At 46.3% G+C, this 20,857-nt stretch overlaps 2 protein-coding genes across 3 annotated transcripts in view; both read right to left on the bottom strand.

The window, feature by feature from the left end:
- The window catches only part of CUNH12orf43 (chromosome unknown C12orf43 homolog), a 99,972-nt gene that overhangs the window by 5,575 nt on the left and 73,540 nt on the right, over window positions 1-20,857 (bottom strand). The gene's annotated exons all lie outside the window — the stretch shown is intronic.
- The window catches only part of SPPL3 (signal peptide peptidase like 3), a 64,081-nt gene continuing 46,588 nt past the window's right edge, over window positions 3,365-20,857 (bottom strand). For both annotated transcript variants that reach the window (XM_057411473.1, XM_057411474.1), the window contains exons 4-11: window positions 18,164-18,283; window positions 14,804-14,882; window positions 13,941-14,053; window positions 8,484-8,590; window positions 7,347-7,510; window positions 5,974-6,173; window positions 4,878-4,987; window positions 3,365-4,144 (exon numbers count right to left, since the gene is read on the bottom strand). In XM_057411473.1, the coding sequence (XP_057267456.1) occupies window positions 4,073-4,144; window positions 4,878-4,987; window positions 5,974-6,173; window positions 7,347-7,510; window positions 8,484-8,590; window positions 13,941-14,053; window positions 14,804-14,882; window positions 18,164-18,283 (965 nt within the window). In that variant the 3' untranslated portion in view covers window positions 3,365-4,072. The remainder of the gene's footprint in view (window positions 4,145-4,877; window positions 4,988-5,973; window positions 6,174-7,346; window positions 7,511-8,483; window positions 8,591-13,940; window positions 14,054-14,803; window positions 14,883-18,163; window positions 18,284-20,857) is intronic.

Below are 20,857 nucleotides of genomic sequence, written 5' to 3'. Positions count from 1 at the left end.
GTGCCTCCTCAGAGCTGTTCCAGAAGAGAACTGTTGAAAGTGCAAAACACAAACAAGTTCTGCAGCATTAAACAGGGAGCTCTTGCTGTGAGCCACCCCCAGACAGCACTAACCCGGCTGGGCGTGGGCAGGGCCAGGCCTCCCTCTGAGGAAAGGCTCTGGTTACAGGTGGAGCCAACGCTGCCGAGTTGGGGCACCAAGATGGGAGAATCAGATCATGCCTAAATGAGAAAGAGGAGGGGGAGGAGGTGAGCCACAGCCACACTTTCAAGGACAGTGTGGGGTTTGCCCCACAGGGCTCTAGGTGTACATGAAGCTGGTTATGAGACAGAAGGGAGCCGGGAGATCCCTAACTGGAATCCTTTCTTAGGAAACACACAGCAGTGAGGAGTTACTCCCCTCACCCACCGTAAATGTGATGTATTTTATAGCACATACAAAGCTCACAGTCTCCTCATGTGAGTTCCCAACAGACTAAAGGAATAGAGCAGCTGTTCTGGGCTGTCGCAAATACAGGCGAGAAATTAAATACACTATTCAATACACACACACACACACACACACACACACACACACACACACACACACACACACACACACACACACACACACACACACACACACACACACACACACTCTCTCTTCCTGGGGAACACAGATGTGAACCACATCCTTGGCCTGGACCCCACCAAGAACACAGAGCTGCCTGGAGTCTGAAGCATCTGCCTTCCTCAGAGCACGGCAGGACAGGGCTCACCGTGCTGTTCCAGGTCATTTGAGGTGGGGAGGAAGAGAGGGAGAACCAAACAGAAGCACAGTCTCAGCATTCCAGGTTTGAGCAGGGTACAAAATAGAACGAGCAGCTTGCATCTCCGGTACCCTTCATGCATAGTGGTTGGGCAGACAACCCCAGGTCATTTCTGAATTCACTTTTGCATGATTTAGTGTGACCTTTTACCAACAGTAAAATTTCTAAGCTGTTCCCAAGGATGCAGCAGAAAAAACCAGCTCCAGAACTGTAACAGGTTTGTGTATCCCACTTCCAGGCTGTGTCCTGGCAACTTTGCTGTGAACACGCTCTAGTCTGTCGCCTTCTTGCCAGTGCCCTTTTCCCTTCCTGCAAGAAGGCTGATGTTGGTCAAACAGTTATTAACTATTTGCTCTGATAACTGTCCAGAGGAAGGGCAGGTACAGGCTCACTGCAGGACTGGGCCAAGTAGTTTGTTACAGAGTTCAATGGAATGTTAGACCAAGAAGGCATGTACAGAGCTGACAGGGAGCCCATGGTCCCACCCAGCCTCCACAACCCAAGGGACCCAAAGCAGCCTCTGCAGTTTCATCCTCAAACTGGGAAGATGCAGCTTTGGCCAGACTGGAGAAGCAAGGACAAAGCGCACCTGCGCAGAGAGGGCCCAGCAGCTCAGGTAGGAATCTGTAATCCCCGTGTGACGCTGGGGTGGTTCTAGACAGGAGAGCTGTGGGACGAAGCTGTGACTGGCTCAGGAACCATGGGAGAATGCTTCTCCCTGTGCGGGTGTGTTTGTATTTAGAATGGTTACGCTTTGGTTGACCTCTGCAGAGCACCTCAGTTTCTTACCTTGGTGCGTGCCGGAAGGTCACTGTGCAGGAGGACAGTGCAGCCTAAAAGAAAGGCCAAGATTCTTCTGGTTAATTCTCAGCAATTAATTTTTATTAAATACTTGTCTATCAGCACTTCTAGAACGTTTTCCAGATGGGTTTTAAGTGCAGAAAATCATTCCTAGGCATTTTCTTGGCAGGGACTAAAAAATGCCTCTGCAAAATAGAGCAAGACCCTTTATGTTCATTCCAAAGGCAGGAAGGAACTGCCTTGAAGTGGAAAGTACCTGCAGTGTGCAGTACTATGGGGCAGGGGGAAAGGCTGGGAAGGTAGAGCAGCAGCAAACTGGAGCTAAAGTTGTTATTCCAGTGCTTGGAACCTCAGGGGAGGAGGGAAATCCAGAAAAGTGTTTTATTTATTTCTCTGAATGCCCCCCTTAGGTCTGAGGTGTGTAGCTGAGAACTGATGCCTTTCTTTTGTCCCACGCTGGCTGCAGCTCCGGTCCTAACGCTCGCTATGAGCAGAAAAAGCAGAGTTTTAATGAAAAGCTGTTTGCTTCCTAAAGAAGGGTCGGTTACCTGAGGATGAGCACTGCGGCGCTACAGGAAACGCTTCCAGCTCAGGGAAAGGTGTGAATCGGGGAAAAGCCATTATTGTAACTGAAGTGACCCCATCCTCCCTGCCACCCTGTGCCCCCACCCCTGCTACACCTCAGAGCCCCTCCCAAAGGGCTGTGCTCCTATTTTCTGTTCCTTTAGATGTTTCAGGTATCTCAGAGATCCCTTCCACCACCTCTGAGCCCATCCACCCGTGCCCGAGGACAGAGGAATGTGTCCACGAACAGCAGCTCACACACGTGGCTGGACCTGGATTCCTACTGTGCTAAACAGGCTCTTCCCAGAGCCGCTGGCAGAGCAGAAAGGAGCACACATCTCACTGAAGCTGCCTCACCGGAGGTAACAAAACCAGACCCCAGCTCACTGTTGGGTCACATTCACACTTAAAACACTCCTGGTTTCCTTCCAGTCAGCTCACGGTTAGCAGCATCTATCAAACTAAGACCAGCTCTGAGCTCTCAGGAGAGCTCCCAAACCCCAGCCGCCAGAGTATTGTAAAGGAAAAAGGTTGTAGTTACCTGAAGGAGGGCCTTCGGTCTGACACAGCAGAGCTGGAGCGGCTGGGTTAAAAAACACAATGAAAACCTCCACATTTGAGCAGGCTGCAGGCACAGAGCAGCCAGCACACAAACTCCACCAGGCACACCAGTAAAGGACAGTTTGCTTTTTCTTTTTTTTTTCCTTTTTTTTGGTGTTTCGGGGCAGGGCGGGTACAGCACGACTGAAACAAAATGCAAATACAAAGAAATAGAAAATAGAAAAGATGTATTTACAAGTGATACATTACTAGGATCAGAAAGCACAAAGACGATTGCTGCTATAATACATGCACTGGGGCAGGAGGGAGCTACCAAAAACCTGCACGGGGTTGGTGGCAGAAACAGAAGAATGGAAAAAGAAAACAAAAGGAAAAAACCACCCCCCCCCCCCCCCCCCAACAGGGCTGGGTTTGAAAGTTTCGCTTCCCTGGTTTGCTACATTGATCAAAATCAAATATCCCCTGAAGTCCATGAGTACAACCGGTACAAATACTACACTGGGTTTGGAACTGCAGGTTCAGCTGTAGGGAGGGGGGGAACAGCAGCTCATTGGAGATCCATAGACAAGAAAGCCAGAGTAAACTGCTCTACATGCTAAAAATTACAGCAAGCCCCTGTCTGCTACATAGCATGATCTTAGCAGGTTTTCCTTTTTATTTATTCATATATATATCTATATGTGTGTATATATATATGTATAAAAATCGTGCCCTTTTTCACTGCAAACATGACATCTGGGTGGAAATGTAACTTGTTACAACAAATTTTTATATGTATACTGCAAGAAGTCACTCCATGTCTGTGGATTTAATAAGTAACCTCACACCACAGGAAATATTTAATAGATCAAAAAAACCCAGTATGGTGACAGAAGAGTTTCTGTCGCAGTTCTTTTCAAACCCAAAGTCCAGCAGGAAACTGGTCCCAATGTCCACGAGGGGTTCTCTGAAGAAGCTTCAGTTGCTTCACTGTGGTTTCTTTTAGTGTTCACAAGTTTTTGAACGACTTCAAGCCGTTTTCAGTTTCAAGTCTGCCTCTTCCTCTCTCACAAAGGTGATAGTCTGGTACTGATCCGTCCGAGTGAGGAAAAGAGGAAAGTGGCTGCAGCTGCACAAAGTGTCCCCAGGTCCACAGCTGCAGGGAGACAACGGAGCCACACGGAGCTCCAGGATCTTTGCTTTTTTCTTTTCCTCCTTTTAATACAAAGTCCTTTCATACAGGTCCCGTAAGTGGTACCTTCCCAAGCACCAGCCAGTCCAGCTTTAGGAGACTACAAAGCCATGAGTTAAAGTGAAAAGGACCAAGGCAGAAGTTCAGGTCACTTCCTATCCGTTCCATCATACTTCCAGGAAACGGGAGCTGCTGGACTTGGAGTGGAAAGGCTCAGACCACATGCGACGTAGATCACCCTGGGCAGGAAAACAGCAGAAGGACCATGCCCTCAGAAAACTGACATCCACTGAAGTCATATTTTTAAATGCATATAATTGCAGGTATGTCTTAAAGCAAATCCGTCCTTCACCTGGTTTGCAAGTTACAACAAAGACAGGAAAATATCAACCCCCTTCCCCGTCAGTCCATTTGTCTCATTTTGGTGCCAGGTCTACCCAAATGGATTTCTGATGGGAAGGAAATACTTATGGAGGTGGAAAATTCTGCCCTTTCTTGTGCTCTGCAGTGCATTTGCTGTGTTTCAGCAACTGTCCTGGGACAGGAAAGGCTCCATGTTAAAATTCCAGCTCTGAACAAGCAACTGGAAAGAGGTAAAGAGGCTCTGCCTCTGAGCTCTTGCTGGACCTCTGTGCGTGTGTTCTCTCATGACCAGCCAGGCAAGGACAAATTCACTTATTTAATTAAAACAGCATTTACTCCTTCACAGTATAGTCTATAATTACTATTACTATAGCCTATAATTACTGCTACTTTATCTACATAAATCATTTTCTAGTTCAGGATCTCATCTCTCAGTTCCTCAGTCCTCCAAAACAAAGCTTCACCCCAGCAGAGGTGGGACCTGAGGTCTGGGCTAGGGCTGGTGAGGACACATCACCCCCATGAGAGCTGCTGCCACGTGCAAGAACACAGAACCTGTTTCCAGCTGCCCCCAGAGCTTGCTGCTGCAAGTGCCTAATCCTGTCTTACCTTTAAATAGGCCATGGTGAGGAGCGGCAATAAAGTGAAAGGTACCAAATAGAGGAGGGCAGGCTGGGCTGCCCGGTGAATACGAGAAGCTACTGTTGCCGTTAATAGACCTGTAAAACAAAAAAGGGGCTGTGTTTGTATAGGTGACATACAGATGTTCTCACCAGTGCATCCACACGGGGCTCCCTTCCTGCCATTTCCGCAGAGAGCCTGTGGAAAAGTTACTTCCCTGTGCTTCATCTTCCCTGAATACAGCTGAAACAAACCAACCGGGCGAGTTACCCTGCTGTACCATTAGCTTGTGTTGAGCCACTCGCTCCAGTTCTGAATCTCAAAGATTAAGCTACGAATAACTTGAACAAGATGCAACAAAAGGCAAAGGGGAGGAAGGTGAAGGCACCACGCTACCTCTTGAGACTGTCAGTCGGAGGCCCCTCACCTGAGAGGAAGGGCTGGATACACCAGGAATTATTTTCCTGGATACTTGCCAAAACGCAGGGAGAAAGATGGAGGTGGGGGAGGAGGAAGGCTACTGGTAGGAAATAATCTTTCCTCTTCTTCCTTGCAAGGGCTGCAGGAGGTCAGGATATGCACACAGCATGTCCTGACCATAGGGAAAAACCCATTTTATGTTAGGGACGAGAGGGATGGCTACAGCAAATCGCAAACAGAATTCCAGTTGTGATTGTTTACAGTTTTCTGTATGCACTAAACCATCACAGGACCATAAACATCAGCAGTAAAACACAAAAATGCAGGCATTACCTGGATGTACCCTGCACGGCATAATCCATCCAGAGATCCTATATTGTTCCCATAGCCTGGGTACGAGCTATGGCACCTTCTGTGCTCGTAAAGCAAAGTATCAAGAACACACTGATAATCTCTTTCCCTCTATAAATAAAATCCAGCAACCCCCCTAAGACTGTAGAAGGGGTTTTCTCCCCAGAGCACGCCAATCAAACTCAAAGAGAGGAGGATTAAAAAAGTGTTCCCTCAAAGCCTCTTTACACTTGCTTTCATCATCTTTTAAACCTACTACAATAACCCCACTCCTGCTCACTAAGCAGCTACCCATATTAACCCAAGCACTCACCTACAAAATAGCCAATAAGTGTGCAGTGGAAGTAAGAGACCTTCTGCATACGGCCAGAGATGTTCCCTGGTCCTGGGGCACCACAGGAATCGCTGTTGGCTTGCTTCTTGTAGTTATCGTAACGCAGGACGAAGCAGAGCAGAAGACCTGGCATCACAATATCTCCGATCCCCAGCATGGAGAAGTGGCTGCCTGTGGAACTAGACAGCAACCGAAAGTGGGTTCATGCCCAGAACATGAGGGGACAAGCTCTAGGCTCCTCCATGCTGGTTCTGAGCTTCATCTTGCACATCCCTTCTTTCTACTGGCAAACTGCTGTGTAGAAGACACTAAATGCTGGCTACTGAAGATCTTTTCATCGGTGATGTTGCCACCACCTCAGCTCAGTTTTAATCATACTCATTCTGACAGTAATGACATGTTGCTCCAAACCAGTTTATTTCTACCAGCAGTGCTTAAGCTGCTCTTAAGTCACTCAATGGAACAGATCCATCAACTCAGTATTTCATTCACCTCAAGCATTGCTGACCATTTTACCACACTGTATAGTACTGACACACGCTGCACCTTCATTCCCATGCACGCAGATCACCTCTAATACAAGGCAATAAGTCAATTTATGGAATTCTGAGATCTTCAGCCTCATTCAGATAAAACACACAGAGAACTACACTCTCATGAGAGTCCCACAAAAGGGCCAATTGTTAAGTAGATGAAGAACTAAAATTGCCCATTTTTCATGCAAACGAAGCCAGTTTAAGTTAGCACAGAGTTGGCAAAAAGAGTAATTTTGGTTTCCTCACTGCAGAGAATCAAATCCTGATGTCTGTAATTCAGCACCCAACATCTAAAGGAGCAAGAGTAAATGTCCCAACATAACCTATGTGTAACTGCTGGTGCACTGGAGCCTGCTTACTGCCCATAGGGCCCAGGTACATCTGATTAAAAACCCCAGCTAGCACAGAACCCCTGCGGAAGAGAGATGGGGAATGATCTCCCTCCAACACAAACCTACCCAGTAAAGCTGTCCCTGCTTAGAACAGCCTCTAACTCCCTTCCTCATCACTTGGCAGTGATCAGGACTATTCCAATGTTGCAACAAACCTTGGGTCTGCAGAACTCACGCATACATCAAATGGTGCATCCTGTTCTGAACAGACCACTTCAACCTAATGAGGATCATGGCTGTGTGCTGTGAGTCAGCACACGAAGGTGTCCAGCCCTCACTATTCATTCTATACCTTTTTATCATGAAGAGGGAGCGACTGAACAGGGAACTAAACTGGTATTTTCCAATGGAGTCAGCACTACTACGAAGTACAGGGAAGGAAAACTTTTCTTAGATAATACAGTAAAGGAACTGCTGATTTTACCTTGGAAATACAAGTTTACCAGGCAGGGACAGACGGGGAACATCTCTACCCACATTTGGTCCCAGGTGAAGCTTCCGGGATAAAACATCCAGGGGGTTATCAGCTGGTTGTGTGGCCACTTTCACCATCACGTTGCTGTTAAAGATGTAGGCAGAAAAAAAGACCTGCGGAGCAAGGAAACGGTCAGCAATTACACACCACAATCACAGCCACTGAAAGCTGCGCGGCGTTTTGCTTTGCTTGCTCAAGAAAAGAAAGGATGTTGTCCAGATTTTCCATACACATACACTGTCTATGTGATAATAAAAGGCTTATGTATTTAAAAAGCTCATAACTTTTTTTACACCATTAATCCTCAATAATAACTGCAATACACTTTCTGATATCAAGGTATCGATCGATATCTTGAGATCCTTTGGCAAAGGATCTATCCAGACTACAAGCAGGTAGTCCAGCACTACAGAGGCAGGTAGCAGGATACTGATAATATGAGAAAGCCTGAAAGCAGAGAAGAGGTAAGTGCAGTCGGTGCTCCCTCAGACACAGAATGATGCAACACTTGTTTCAGTCAGGCCCTTACTCTGCACTGGGAAACTGTCTGACTACACGCAATCACTTCCCTGGGTCAGTGCTTGGTATTAGGCAAAGGTAACACAAAATCCTTTCAGTATCACAAAATCTGTTGTGGCATGTTTCTTGAGAAGTGCACTGAGATTTTCTGCCAGGCTCCCTGGCTATGAACCAGCTGCATTCCTGTCCTGTGGCTTTCCCTGCTCATCAGAAGTTGGCACGTTCACACTGTGCAAGTGTGGGTAAGGCTTTGTGCTCACTTGGAAATGCCCGTGCTGATCTGCAGCCAGGCCTTCGCAAGCTGAGGTCCAGTTTATCTTTTAAAGTAATCAATTGAATTGCCAAAGTTGAAATCTTCTCATCATGGTCCTGCTTTTGTCAATAATTAGTGAGGAAAACATTCTGTATCCTGCTGCAGACGTGAACATCTCAGAACGGAGCAAAGAAGCTGATCTGGCTTTGCCAGGCTTCATCAACTCCATACTAGTACAGTTCACGTACAAGTGGCCCACAGCCAACTACAGATCCAAAGGATAAAAACAGTTTTAGCAAAACCAAAACACTTACCCAAAAGACATCATAAATTAGTAACCCAGAGAGCAGCAAGCAGGAAACCTTCAGGCTGGGCAGCCGAACAAAGGCTATCATTGCAACACACAGGCCCATAGCCAGAGCTACAAATGCAAGCACAGAATTAGTTCATTAAAAAAGAGCAAAACAAAACAAACATCCCCAAGCCAATACCTCCCCCACAAAACATCCCCCAAAGCAGCCTCTGTGGCACCTGTGCAGCTCTGCATGCACAAGGGGGCTGTCTGCTGCTCCCAGATAGTGAAACTCAGAGTTAACAACAGCCAAAATACACTCAGGAGCCAGCTGTGAGCCTGCCCCCATGGAAGCAGGAATCCCTCTGCAGGCACAGCTGCCCTCACCACTCACCTTCTGCTGCCCACCGCTAGGAAACGTTCTCATGCATTGTGTCCTAGAGGCTCCATCACTGGCTACCCAGTTAAAAACATAAGCAACAAAGCAACTTGGAGCTCCCTGTGCCCCACACATAAACATCTTTCATGCTATTCAGAGGTTTTCTAGCAAATGCATACAGTAAATAAAATCCTTGACAAATCTGAATTCAGAAACAGCCCAGGTACACGACATGTTGGAACATGTTATGGCAGGTACATGACATGTTAGAACATGGTGTGACGGGTACATGACGCTGGAACATGGTGTGACAAAGTCCACTCAAACCAATCTTAACTGTAGAGTCATCACTTGGGTTGGGAAGAACCTTACATATCACCATCCTCACAGGTAAGAGCTTCATCCTAATACCTAACCTAAATCTCCCTCTTTCAGCTTAAAGCGATTCCCCCCCTGTCCTGTCACTACATGCCCTTGTAAGAAGTCCCTCTCCAGCTTTCTTGCTGGCCCCTTCAGGCACTGGAAGCTGCCTGAAGATCTCCCCAGGCTTCTCCAGGCTGACCCAGCCCAGCTCTCTCAGCCTGGCTCCAGAGCAGAGCTGCTCCAGCCCTCGCAGCATCTCTGTGGCCTCCTCTGCTTGGCCAAGACTGTGGGCGGCTGCCCAACACCAGCTATGGTATCACTGTTTGGAGAGGCAGGGCTTTCCCAATAACAAAAATCCATGTAGAAGCCTGCCTACCAATGGGGAAAAAATATGGGCAAGTCTTTTCCCAACCCCTCTCCCAGAGGTGAGTTTTCAGCCAAGCTCAACAGCATGCCACAGCTCACATTTGTTCTGTTCCAAGAGGAATTCTGTCAGGGCAGAAAACTGGTATTACACTAAAAACAAAGGCAGTCCCACTCTTCACATTTGTGTGATTTCCTCCTGCTTTAGGCCTGGCCTTAGCTACCAATGGTACCCACCTGACATTCAAATGTACTTCAAATGGATACAAGTGAATCCCTGAAGAGATACTTAAGTAAATCAATCTATGCATCAGGACATTCACAAGGAATAATGGAGCCCCGTTGGGACCCCAGCATGCTTAAGTATACAGCCATATGTAAATAACTGCCTAATGTATGTAGATGTTTTTTCCTGTGTACACTATGTCAATATTTGCCTAACATCCCACAATTACAAACAGTCACAAACCCATTCTAACCAACTGAATCCAGGGAAGATGGATCACTCCCTGTGTGCCCACCAGTGCGACAGTGTGACCAGATTTGCTATGATTTACAGGTTAACCTTCGGCCTCTGGTGCTGTAATGATGCACTGGGAAACCACCTTACACCTGCCTGCCTTTCACCTGCCTTTCACCAAACCGCTACAGAAACACATCCCTGTGGATTCAGGGGCCACCGCAGGCCTGCCAGCGTGGCTGCTCGCAGTGCCCAGGGACTGCAGCCCAGCACTGGCTCTGCCAAACCCACCTTATCTTCTGGGAGCTGATAAGCTCAGCACAACACGGAGCGTCACGGCTGCCAGGCTGAGCACAGTAATGGGATTACTCCGATAAAAGCGTGCCTTAAATCGTGCTGCACAACTGCAACTTGCTATAAAGTGTAAGCAAATTATTGAGGTTTAAAGAATTTGACACAGCAAAGCAGCGAGAAAAAGAACTGCGCTCAGTCATTCAATACAGCCTTCAGTCACTGACTTCCTCTGGCAGAGGAGCAAATACAAGGGAACCGCCTGTCTTAAATCAAAGAGGTTTCTCTAAAGCCAATGTTAATAATAGCCCAAACAAGCCTATATTTAGGAGAGGATTTCCAGGTTATAATTAACTAGAAGTGGAAATATTTGAACCAGCATGAGTTTTATCTGTTGCCCACACAATTGATTTCTCCATCACTGACAGGAACACGGGCACACAAGCAAGGCACTTTCATCAAACCAAGCAAAGACTGGGCAGAAAAGGAGACGGTGAAAGACACACACCAGTAATTGTGCAGTTCTGCAACTGCCTGAAGAAATACTGGCAAATTTAAACACAGAAGGGAGGCAAGGATGCCCGAGAGGAAACAGGAGTGAATCAGGCCAAAGTGCAGGCAAACCTCCGACAGGCCTCTCAAATGGAAGCCAGCTTCCTTCTGCAATGAGAAACCCCAGAAATCAGGTAGGAAACAAAGTCATCAATACCCAGGCTCATGGATGGTGCTGACACGCTGTATAAGGCAGATCTACACTAAACACGTTATGCAAGTCATTAAGAAAGAAAAAGAGAAGCAGGGGGGGAGAGAAAGGAAATGAAATGAGGAGGCTCTGGGTAGAACGTCCTGGGCAATGGGATAATGAAGCTGAGCAAGCAAGAACTGAAAGAGTTAACCCTCAGCCAACAGAACAAATGAACCTCGGGGTCCCTGCAAGCACGCTCCTTGCAGAATGAGGATGCTGTGTGAGAATGAGTATTCTCACACATGTGCTCAGACCCTCTGGATACAGGGCATTTCTCAGCTTTGCTGCACTACACAACAGATGAAACCACCAGGATGCTGGTTTACAAAGCTCTGTGCAAGCTACCAAAGTCTAAGCTGCCCCACACGCTGACCTTTTGTCAAAGAGGTGGTGAAGTTCTGATCTAATCATGCTCCTCTACAACTCTCAGAGTGTATTGTAAAGGGTGGGAATAAGAACACTTGTCAGGAAGCAGCCTCTGCGCAATGGCCGCAGCAGTGAAGGCCTGCAGCAGTTCCCAGGGTGTCCGTGACTGTTCAGTTCACTCTGTAGCAGGCACTGTGCACATCTGCAGCATTCCCACTGTGCATCTCTAGCTGTGTCCTCTATTCAGGAACCTGTTAACCAGGGGACGGGGAGCACCCTTGATGACTGTCATCAAACAATCTGCTCTGAGACACAGGCACTTCAAGACCTATAGATGATGTGCATCACCACAGGCCAGAACAACCCCCTGGAGACAGTATCTGCTCATTCCATCCTGTACAACACCCCTAGCTTTAGAAACAGTTCAACCAACTACTGCACACTGAGGGAACTGCAGTGTTTGAGCACTGAAGACAGCTCTGGAGTAACCACCACACCTTGATTCTGTAAGGACAAGAAATCACCATGAAATACCTCCCCTCCTTGTTCCTCAGCTCTGAAGTAGAAACACTCTCATAGGAGATAATGAGCTGCACACCAGGAAGCCAGACACAAAACTTGAGGTGTACTGTTAAGAGGAGATGCCTGCCCTGTTTCCCCCTCCAGCCACTGGCCCAAGGGACGTGAGGCCTGCTCACAACATCTGGTTCATTCCGAGCCAGCCGATGATCCGCACACAGCTCCGACTGCAGCACACCCTGCACACGGCATCGAGCAGCACTTACTGCCCGTGTTGCCCTCCAAACAAGATGAGCTGGGGTATCAAGGCTGCAGTTACAGAGAAGCAAAGGGTAAAGGCAGAGATGACGTAGTCCCATTTGCAGCAGTACAGGATCAGGAGTAAAACTGCAGAGTCTGTTTCTCTGGTGAAGGCAAATAAATGCTGCTCCCTGTTCAGTGTCATTGACAAACACTGATATAGTTGGATTTGAACAAATGACACGAGGCTTACCTATAGAGTTCAACTCCCTTCATATAAGCCACGTAAAATGCACCAAAGCCAGACAGTATCACCAGAGTTCAGTAAATCCTAAGCAACCACACAGAGGAGTAAACCCTAGAAACCACCCAGCAGCAGCAGCTCAGTGCTGTGCAGATTGATTACATCCAAGCCTGCTATTTCAGACTGAAGCGCTCACAAAAATAGCTGTTTTTAAGGGAACACTTCTGTTGGTACCTCAGTGCAGACAAATCTTTTCAGACTTTGCCAAAATCCATGCCTGACATTCCACTGAGCTTTGTAGCTCCTGCAGATCCAGAAGCACTCCTGATTCCATGGTGGGCTACTCTGCTTCACACAAACCAAACTTGACCTGCAGTTCTGTATTTAGTCTCTGGGTACAGTGAAATGCATTCCCTCGAGTGCACCAGCTGGAACTTTCAGAGCAGCAAAAAACACAAATGAAACAATGCTCTTAAACAAAAGAAATGTTCGAGGTGCCGTGAGAGGTTTCAGCGCTAAGGACTTGCTGCTGCCTCATTCAGGAGGAGCTGGAGAGCCGACGGGCCGTACGTTTTCTATTGCAACAAGCAATTTCAAGGGCAGGTAATGCTGTCCCACCTATTTTTCCTCAAGCAATCACAACCACAGGGTGCCATTTCGTGAGATGTCCTATGCCAACAGAGGTGCCCGACACTGCTGAGAAGCGGAGGTCCTGCTCCTGGCTTCCCCATCATTCCTTTGCAATCATATCCACTTCATTCTCTTAGATCCTGTCATGCTGCCACTTACCTTTAGCCAAATTTAGCACATACCTGACTGCACAATAATCCAATTCATCTTACTGCAGCAGCAGCAAAATAGCCAGGCAAAAAAAGAGTACGCTGCCATTCTAGTGAGCTGAATCAGTTTACCATGTGATTAAGTGAGTGCCAGAGCTAGCACAAGAGCTCCGGGAGGCAGGAGGGGAGGAGGAAAGCTCCTTTTCGGCACAGTAAGCTGTGAATTCAGTTCACCCAGCATGGCAAAGAACAAATCACACCTTCAAGCCAACTGGATGCCTGCCAGCTTCACCCACCTCCCCATCCGTGGCAAGCATCAAAGAGATCAAAGACAAGCAGCTACTGTGAACTGGCTCACAACAAATTATTTGATCATCTGAACCGACCAACAAGAAGATGCACAGCAAAAATGAACCCGATTGCAAGGATCGAGCTGTGACTCAACCACCACTGCCTCCACACACCTTAAGCTAGAACCGCCCGCTCGCCCACACCACACAGGTGTGCAGTATCTCTCATGAGTGTCCTGGCACTTCCTCGGGAGCTTTCACAAACCAGAAAAACAGGTGTCCCAAACACCACCCGGCATGTTCCTGACAGCCTACCACACAACAGCACAGCTCAGCTCAGCAAGCTGCTAACGTGCACATTTCCGCAGTCATCGCCAGGGGATGGGATGTGTCAGAACAGGCACAAGCCAGTCCTGAAATCCCCCGATTCACATACTCACCATCCATAAGGAGCCAGTGGCCAGTCAGGACCCAGATAAGGACAAGCATCACAGACAGAGAAAATGAGAGCAGCTCAGCAGCAGTGAAACGCCCGCAGCAGCCAAAGGAAATCCTAGGAACAACACACAAACATTAGCTAGAAGATTTTATGTTTCCATTTAAAGAACAGCAAATGGACCCTGCTGGAACAAGGCTCAACTGCTGCTGAAAGATGCCAAGAACAACTGAAGGGAAGTTCCTCTGCCACAAATAGGTACCAAAACAGCAACAAAATAAAAGCTTTCCTCACGTTCAACTACTGTGTGTAAAGCCTGAACTACAGAGATGGAAACCCCCCCTGTAAATCTTGGCACCTCTCTTGAAATGGTTACCATGTATGCTATTTCCTGGTGCCATCTAAGATAGTGCCTTCTGCAACATGAACTCCAGCCACAAGGTTAAAAAAAGAAATGGGTTTCAAAACATGACATTAACAGCTGTAATTATTGGTGTAACTCCAGCCTCTGAAAGACCCAGCATTAAAATCCATGGCCTGAATTTAATAAGCATTAAAATCCAATACCAAATCCCAGGCTGAAATCTCAGACAAAAGGAGCCAAACTTCTTCAAAGCCACTGTTGGGAAATCACATCCCCTGCGATGGGAGCGCATTTCCCAGGCTGGCAAGCACGGGGGCCTTGCACAAATTGTGCTTCTGAGTTTCAAAGTGGAAACGTGGTGTTCACACAGGAAGTGTGCACAAACATCAGCCCCCAAGGCCTGAGGTCAGTGCTTGGAACCAAAGACTCCGCTCAAGAATTCACATTAAAAGAAATAAATACAACAAACAAGAGGAGGAGCAAAAGGTTTTTCGAGTCCTTACTTGTTTTGAGGTGAACAAGGCCGTGTTAAGTACTGGCACATCGGGAGCAGAAGGAAAGCAAAAGCTATTGTTGCAAGGACTGAAAAGAGAAGACAAGGTAATATTAGTGCATTCAGACCTAACTTCCACAGTACACAAACAAGCTCCTCCAATCTGAAAAAGCTCTTGCAACAATGCCCTATTATCCTGTGCTGCAGTATTATCAAAGGAAGAGCGGCTCCAAGGTTTTCTGCAGAACTTCTATTGTTGGTAGGCTTTCAAACTTGGGCCAAAATAAAAGCTCTCAAAGGAATGCAGCGACCAATCCCCAGGCCTTACAAAGCTAAAATGAAGTCTTGCAGCTATTCGTGATCAGCTCAGCAAGGAAAACAGTTCTCAAATATTCCGAGTCAAAACCCCCAACTGACTGCAAACTGGCTGCGAGGTTCTTCTATAATTCTTCAGTAAAGCACACAGAGGCTGCAGAACTCACGTGGCTTTTCTACTTCTTAGCTCCCCCCCCCCCCCCACTCTGACCCCTTTCTTTGTTACTGAAACAAGCAGAACTTACGATAAATCACAGCCAGCAGCTGGACACTTCACTTTTATAAATACAAAGTGATGTACGTTCCTGAAAGTCAGGCAAACCAAACCCGAATGCATCCAAACAGAGGGTTCCCATTAACGCTGCCTTTTTAAGGAGCATACTTTGTCCCATCCACACCCTTGTGAAAACCTTCGGTAACTGCGGGTGTTTACAATCATTTTTCCTTCCAGTTCTTTTAAATATCCTAGCACTGGATTTGCACTAAGGACTGCTTTAAAAGGCTGCACAGTGAGGGCCAGGAGACACAGACAAGGCAGCAGCACACGTCCAAAACTGCTGCAGCAAGAACTGATGGAAAGGAAGGAGTTGTTCAACATGCTACAGATCAAATCTCTGTGCTGCCCTCTACTCATGCCTTACACTGGGGTGGCTGCTGTTGGGTTTGAAAAGGCATTTTTTGTTTTCCTCTTGTCAAATTAAGAGCATGGGAAGGAATCAAACATTCTCTTTAGTGCACAGCCTAAGCCGACTGGAGAAAAGAAACTGGGGGTGCTCAAACCACACGTTTCCACCCCTCAATTCTGCCCCTTCTGGTGGGAGAAAGACTAATATAAATGAAGAAATAAATTCATTGACAAAGGAAGTTGTAAAAAGCATCTGCAGGCAAAGAGCACGGTGCCAGCCCCAGTCCTCACTATTTCAGAGGGGAGGAAACAAGGCAGAATGGGTGGGGAAAGAACGAACAGTCTGAGCGTGGCAGCTCCGCACATGCTGAACTAGGAACCTTTCCAGAGGCACCTGAGAAAGATCCCTGCCCAGCGAGGCCTGTGCCCTGCTGCCCAGGTCCTTGCACCTTGCAGCCCTGCTCCCTGGGCCACCATGGCTGGAATGACCCTTCCTCAGCCCAGGAAAACCCTTTCTGCCCTTGGAATCTCTCCCTTCCCTCCAGCTCCTCTCAGCAGGGAACCCTGCATCTCCTGTCCTGGTATCCCCAGCCGCTGCCACCCCTAAGCTGGGTTCATTCAGAGTATAAGAATTAAAATGTAATCACCCTAATACACTCTCAGTCTCATTCCTGCCTGTCCAGGCTTCCCATGGTAAGTTTCTCTTCCCTCCAGTCTCAACACCTATTACTCAATGGGCAATCCTTTGGCTTAGCTCCTGCCTGTAGGCAACGAGCCAACTCTTCAGCTCTGCCCCCTGCTCAGCAGCTGGTTCTAGCCCTGGGCTCTCTGCTGTGCCTGCCCTTGCTCCTGAGAGACAAATCCTTGTGGGATGAAGGTTTAAGAACCTGCCATCAGCTATAATGCAGAATTTCCCCACACCATCCTCTACAGTCTACAAAAGGAGGATGTAAAATAGCACTACCTGAGCTTCAGGGGACAAGGGATTGAATCCCACAGCTCGCACATTCCCAGCTCCAGCAGGGTCTGCATCCTGCTGTGTAACCTCTAAGGAGGCTGTGATTTCAGCCTGGGGCCTAAGTCCCCTGAGCTTAATGACATCCTCTGATGCAAGACCAAGGAAAAGCACAAAAGCATGGTAAACCCAGGTTAAAGAATAAAGACACCCAAGTGCACTGGTCCAAACAGACTCAACCCTCTTAAAGCTGCAACAAGCCCCAACCGACACAAGCTCATACGATTACACAGCACAAATGCCACAAATAAAGTTATAAATGTCAAGGTCATTCTGGAAATAAATGGACCAATAAACATGACAAGTCAAAACTGGTCTTTTGTCATTAATCTTCCCCTACACCTTACATATTTGTGTGAGTACATTCCCCTAATATCTAGCATATAGTGAACTTTATCTGAAGTAATAATTTAATTTTAATAGGAAAGAACACGTATGTCAAAGGTCAAAGTTATAAAAGCACTGTTCAGCAGATCTTTCCAGCACTGTGCTTCCAGAACTGGACAGGAGCCTCCAGATTCATGTCAAGAGCAGAGATTTAGATTTCACCCACCAACATCGGCCAGATCAAGAGGCTGGAGAGGATGCATAGCTGGGGAGTTAAAGCACGAGGGCAAAGCCTGCGCTGCACGTACATGAAGCAGGAGAGGATGAGAGGTATTCAGTGGGTTACAAATCTCCACAGACTCAGTACGAGGACTGAGGAGTACAACTTTTAAAAGCTGCTGCACATTTGGAGCAGTGGCAAGAATCCGGCTGCCCTGAGCGGCAGCTTTAAGAACTGCAAAGAGATTAAAAGGCAAATTCATTTATTTGTTTTTTTTAATCTAAGTCGTGGCATTGACTTAAATGACAAAGTGTATATACTAATAACCAGGACCAGTGGGTCTCTAATTTACCTGCAGACAGCAGCTTCATTTTTGTTCTAAATTCAGGCAGTGCAGAATTATAATGCTCAAAGGACTAGCGAGACCAGAAGTACAAAGAAAAACTGTATCAAAGCAAACCCCAAAATTAAACTAGGAAAAGAAGTCTCTGGATGGGATCTCCAGAGTTATGCTGTGATCATGTAAATTACCTGAATTACAGAACAGCATGTACAGTTCTAAGCACTGATTTCTAAGTTCTAACTACAGTTCTAAGCACAAGTGAACTTTACATAAAACAATGCATCCAGCATCTTTCAGAACTCTGGCAATTTATAGTTCAGGAGGCTTAGCAAACCTCCAAGTGGAAAATACTTCTCAAATACTACTTGTCACTTTATTAATAGCCACAGAGACATGAAACTACAACTGTGAAACTCGCTTTTTTTAATGTCCCATGTCATGCATTACAACCCTTATCAACAATATTTAACTAAATCAGTGCTTTCTGTTCTATTCCAATCATAAAGAGAAGAAAACTTAAGTCACCTGCTGTGCATATTGTAAAGACAACTTGAACTGAATCAAAGAAGAAGAACATAACTAGGAGAGACACAGACGCTCCGATCGGCAGGAACAACGCCTGGGTAGAATCAATGGTTTGAATACCTGCAGAAGGAAAGAGAGTGACATTTAACTTGGCTGTTCCTTAACCACACACACACTGAGAGCCTGCCCTCAGCACCACACCTGGGGGCCCTGACAGTGTATTCCATTTCAGCACTGCTGCAATAGAGACACTCACTCCGAGATCTTTGTGCACTGCCATAACTGAGCCCAGCAGCCCGTGCAGAAACACTCCAGCTGCACCACATGGGCACGCGGGCTGGGTGCACAGCAACAGCTCTGCTTGGCAGGACTCAAGAACTAGAAGCTGAGAGGAAATGTGTGAGTTTTTTCTTGTTACTCATCCTGTCTCTGGTGCAAGTTACAAACATTAACGTGATTTAGGGATTAGGAATAATAAATCAATTGTGCGTTTGCTTCATTTTACACTGAGCCACATAAACATGTTGAACAGGGCATGTGGAAGTTTTGCTTAACTCTCAGCACAAGGAAAAGAGCCTGACCAACAGCAGAGCTGCAGACAGTGTAAGGCTGACCCAGCTCAAGCAAAGGGTGCCTCAGCTTCATATTCCACTTGGGTGAAGGCCACCATGCACTTAAATTGCATCACTGATTTCCATCACCAGATAACATCAACCTTAACAAAGAAGGGCAGTTTTCAAAGAACACCCAAGTCATTTACCTGGTTTTGAAGCTACCAGCTCAGCTCACCACGTGCTGCTGTTGCTCTGTATGCTATAACATGTGAGCATGATCTTTTGTTGGTTTATAGCTGGAAGCAATTCTGAACAGTGCAGAGATACTGAAGTGTTTTATTGCGATTACTTCCCCCACCTCAACCATGCAGTGTGACTACGAGGGAGATTAACTAGGGCACAGGAAAATTTGTACTATCTCTTACCATGAGGTTTTAGAATTAAAGCCCACCCATCCCTGCAAATTCTCATGGTTAACCAGCCTCTGCAGCTGTATTCACCTTTGATCATGAGGGAGGGGAAGAAGCCATAAGTAATAACCCAGTTAAAAATGTAAGGCACACTTTTACTTGCAGAGCATTAAAAGAACAGGTTACATCTGAAGCAGACGCTTGATGAGAAGCATCCAAAAAGTCTCTAATGAAAATTTAATACAAGACTGAGACCAAAACCCACTGAACATCACTGGGCTATTCCAAAATAATTAGACACTGCTGCATGAAGCAGGGTTTTACCAGTCCCAGGATTTTAAGGATAAGCTTTGAGGTTATCAAGCAGAATATCTGTGCAAGTGTTATGCACGCACATATACGGACGTGCACATACATGTAAATACGCACACACGTTGTTCCTGTGTGTCAGAATGTGTCTAGTTTGTTTGTTTTTTTGTGGAAGAGTGGCAAGTTGTCTAAATAATGGGTTGCCTACATAACTCATACCTAACAACCTGTGTCCAAAAACCTCAAACACGCGAAATACACTCACTACAACTTAGTATCTGTCCTAAGTATTTGATCATTTTCATAAAGGAAAACCTAACCAGTGAGCACAGAGCCCTGACACGGGCACTCTCAGTCCTACACACAAATAGCACAATGAATTTGAAAACTAAAAAGCAGAACTCAGTCACTTGGGGTTTCAATGTTACTGAGGTCTGGTACAAAAGGGTAAATCAAGTACAATATAGATAGTCCAGCGATGACAGTGCAAAATTCCTGTGTTCTAATCTGTGATTCAGATCTAGTTCCTCCTGCTTTGAGAACAGCATTCATTCACATGCCCTTCAACTTCCCAAGGGAAAAAACAAACAAACCAAACCCCCAGCAGTGACATACTACAAACCACCTTGGCATATGGGAATTAGTGCCTGCAGTGTTAAATGTCAAAGTGCTTCATTTCATTTCTGATCATTTTGACAGCTAATCCCTCTAATGTGCTTATTCCCCAGCTCCAGCCTGTCTTCTCTTACTACCCAGATGCCAAAAGCCTCAAGTGTTCATTGCTGAATCACCAAGCGCAGCAACCTCTGCTCTGTGTTGCCAAGAGAAGCTGTGCTCCAGCAACTATGTAAATTCCAAGAGCCTATATTAAAGAAAAAAGCCCCTTCAAAAAGCCATATATGTCATTTTATTTATACTTCTAAAGTTGTATTTCTTACTTTAAACAAAGCAACCTTAGCATTCAGGGTTTCATGAACAGGGCTGCCCACATATCTCACTCGTGTCTTCTAAACTTGCAGAAATCTTTCTAGAGCCTAAATTCACACAGCCAAGATACAGCCATATAAATTGCTCGAAGTTAAACTCAGGTGTGAATTTACAGCACATTCTGTGCATTGCATTCCACTGTAGCTGTTCACATACATATTTTTACCTGCAAAATAGTGCATCTCAAATGGCCAAGCTGCCTGGAATATATTTATAGATTAGAGGGGACAATCACCACATAGCAGTGGACGTATTAAACCCCATCCTGAACAGAGTGGGTTGCTGTCCATTATAAATGAGTTGCCATGTGAACTCTATACTTTTTTATTGACAAAGATGAATCATCCTTATGGACTTGTTAGCATAGGATGAGATCTCTCATTGCTTATGGAGAGCCTAATATGTCATCATGAGAAACTCCAGACAAGAAGAAA

Source organism: Pezoporus wallicus, unplaced genomic scaffold, assembly GCF_028554395.1.
Source record: "Pezoporus wallicus isolate ANWC-B61680 ecotype Strahan unplaced genomic scaffold, APGP_CSIRO_Pwel_v1 contig_6401, whole genome shotgun sequence".
Classification (NCBI taxonomy): domain Eukaryota; kingdom Metazoa; phylum Chordata; class Aves; order Psittaciformes; family Psittacidae; genus Pezoporus; species Pezoporus wallicus.
This window is presented reverse-complemented; position numbering and strand designations above follow the sequence as displayed.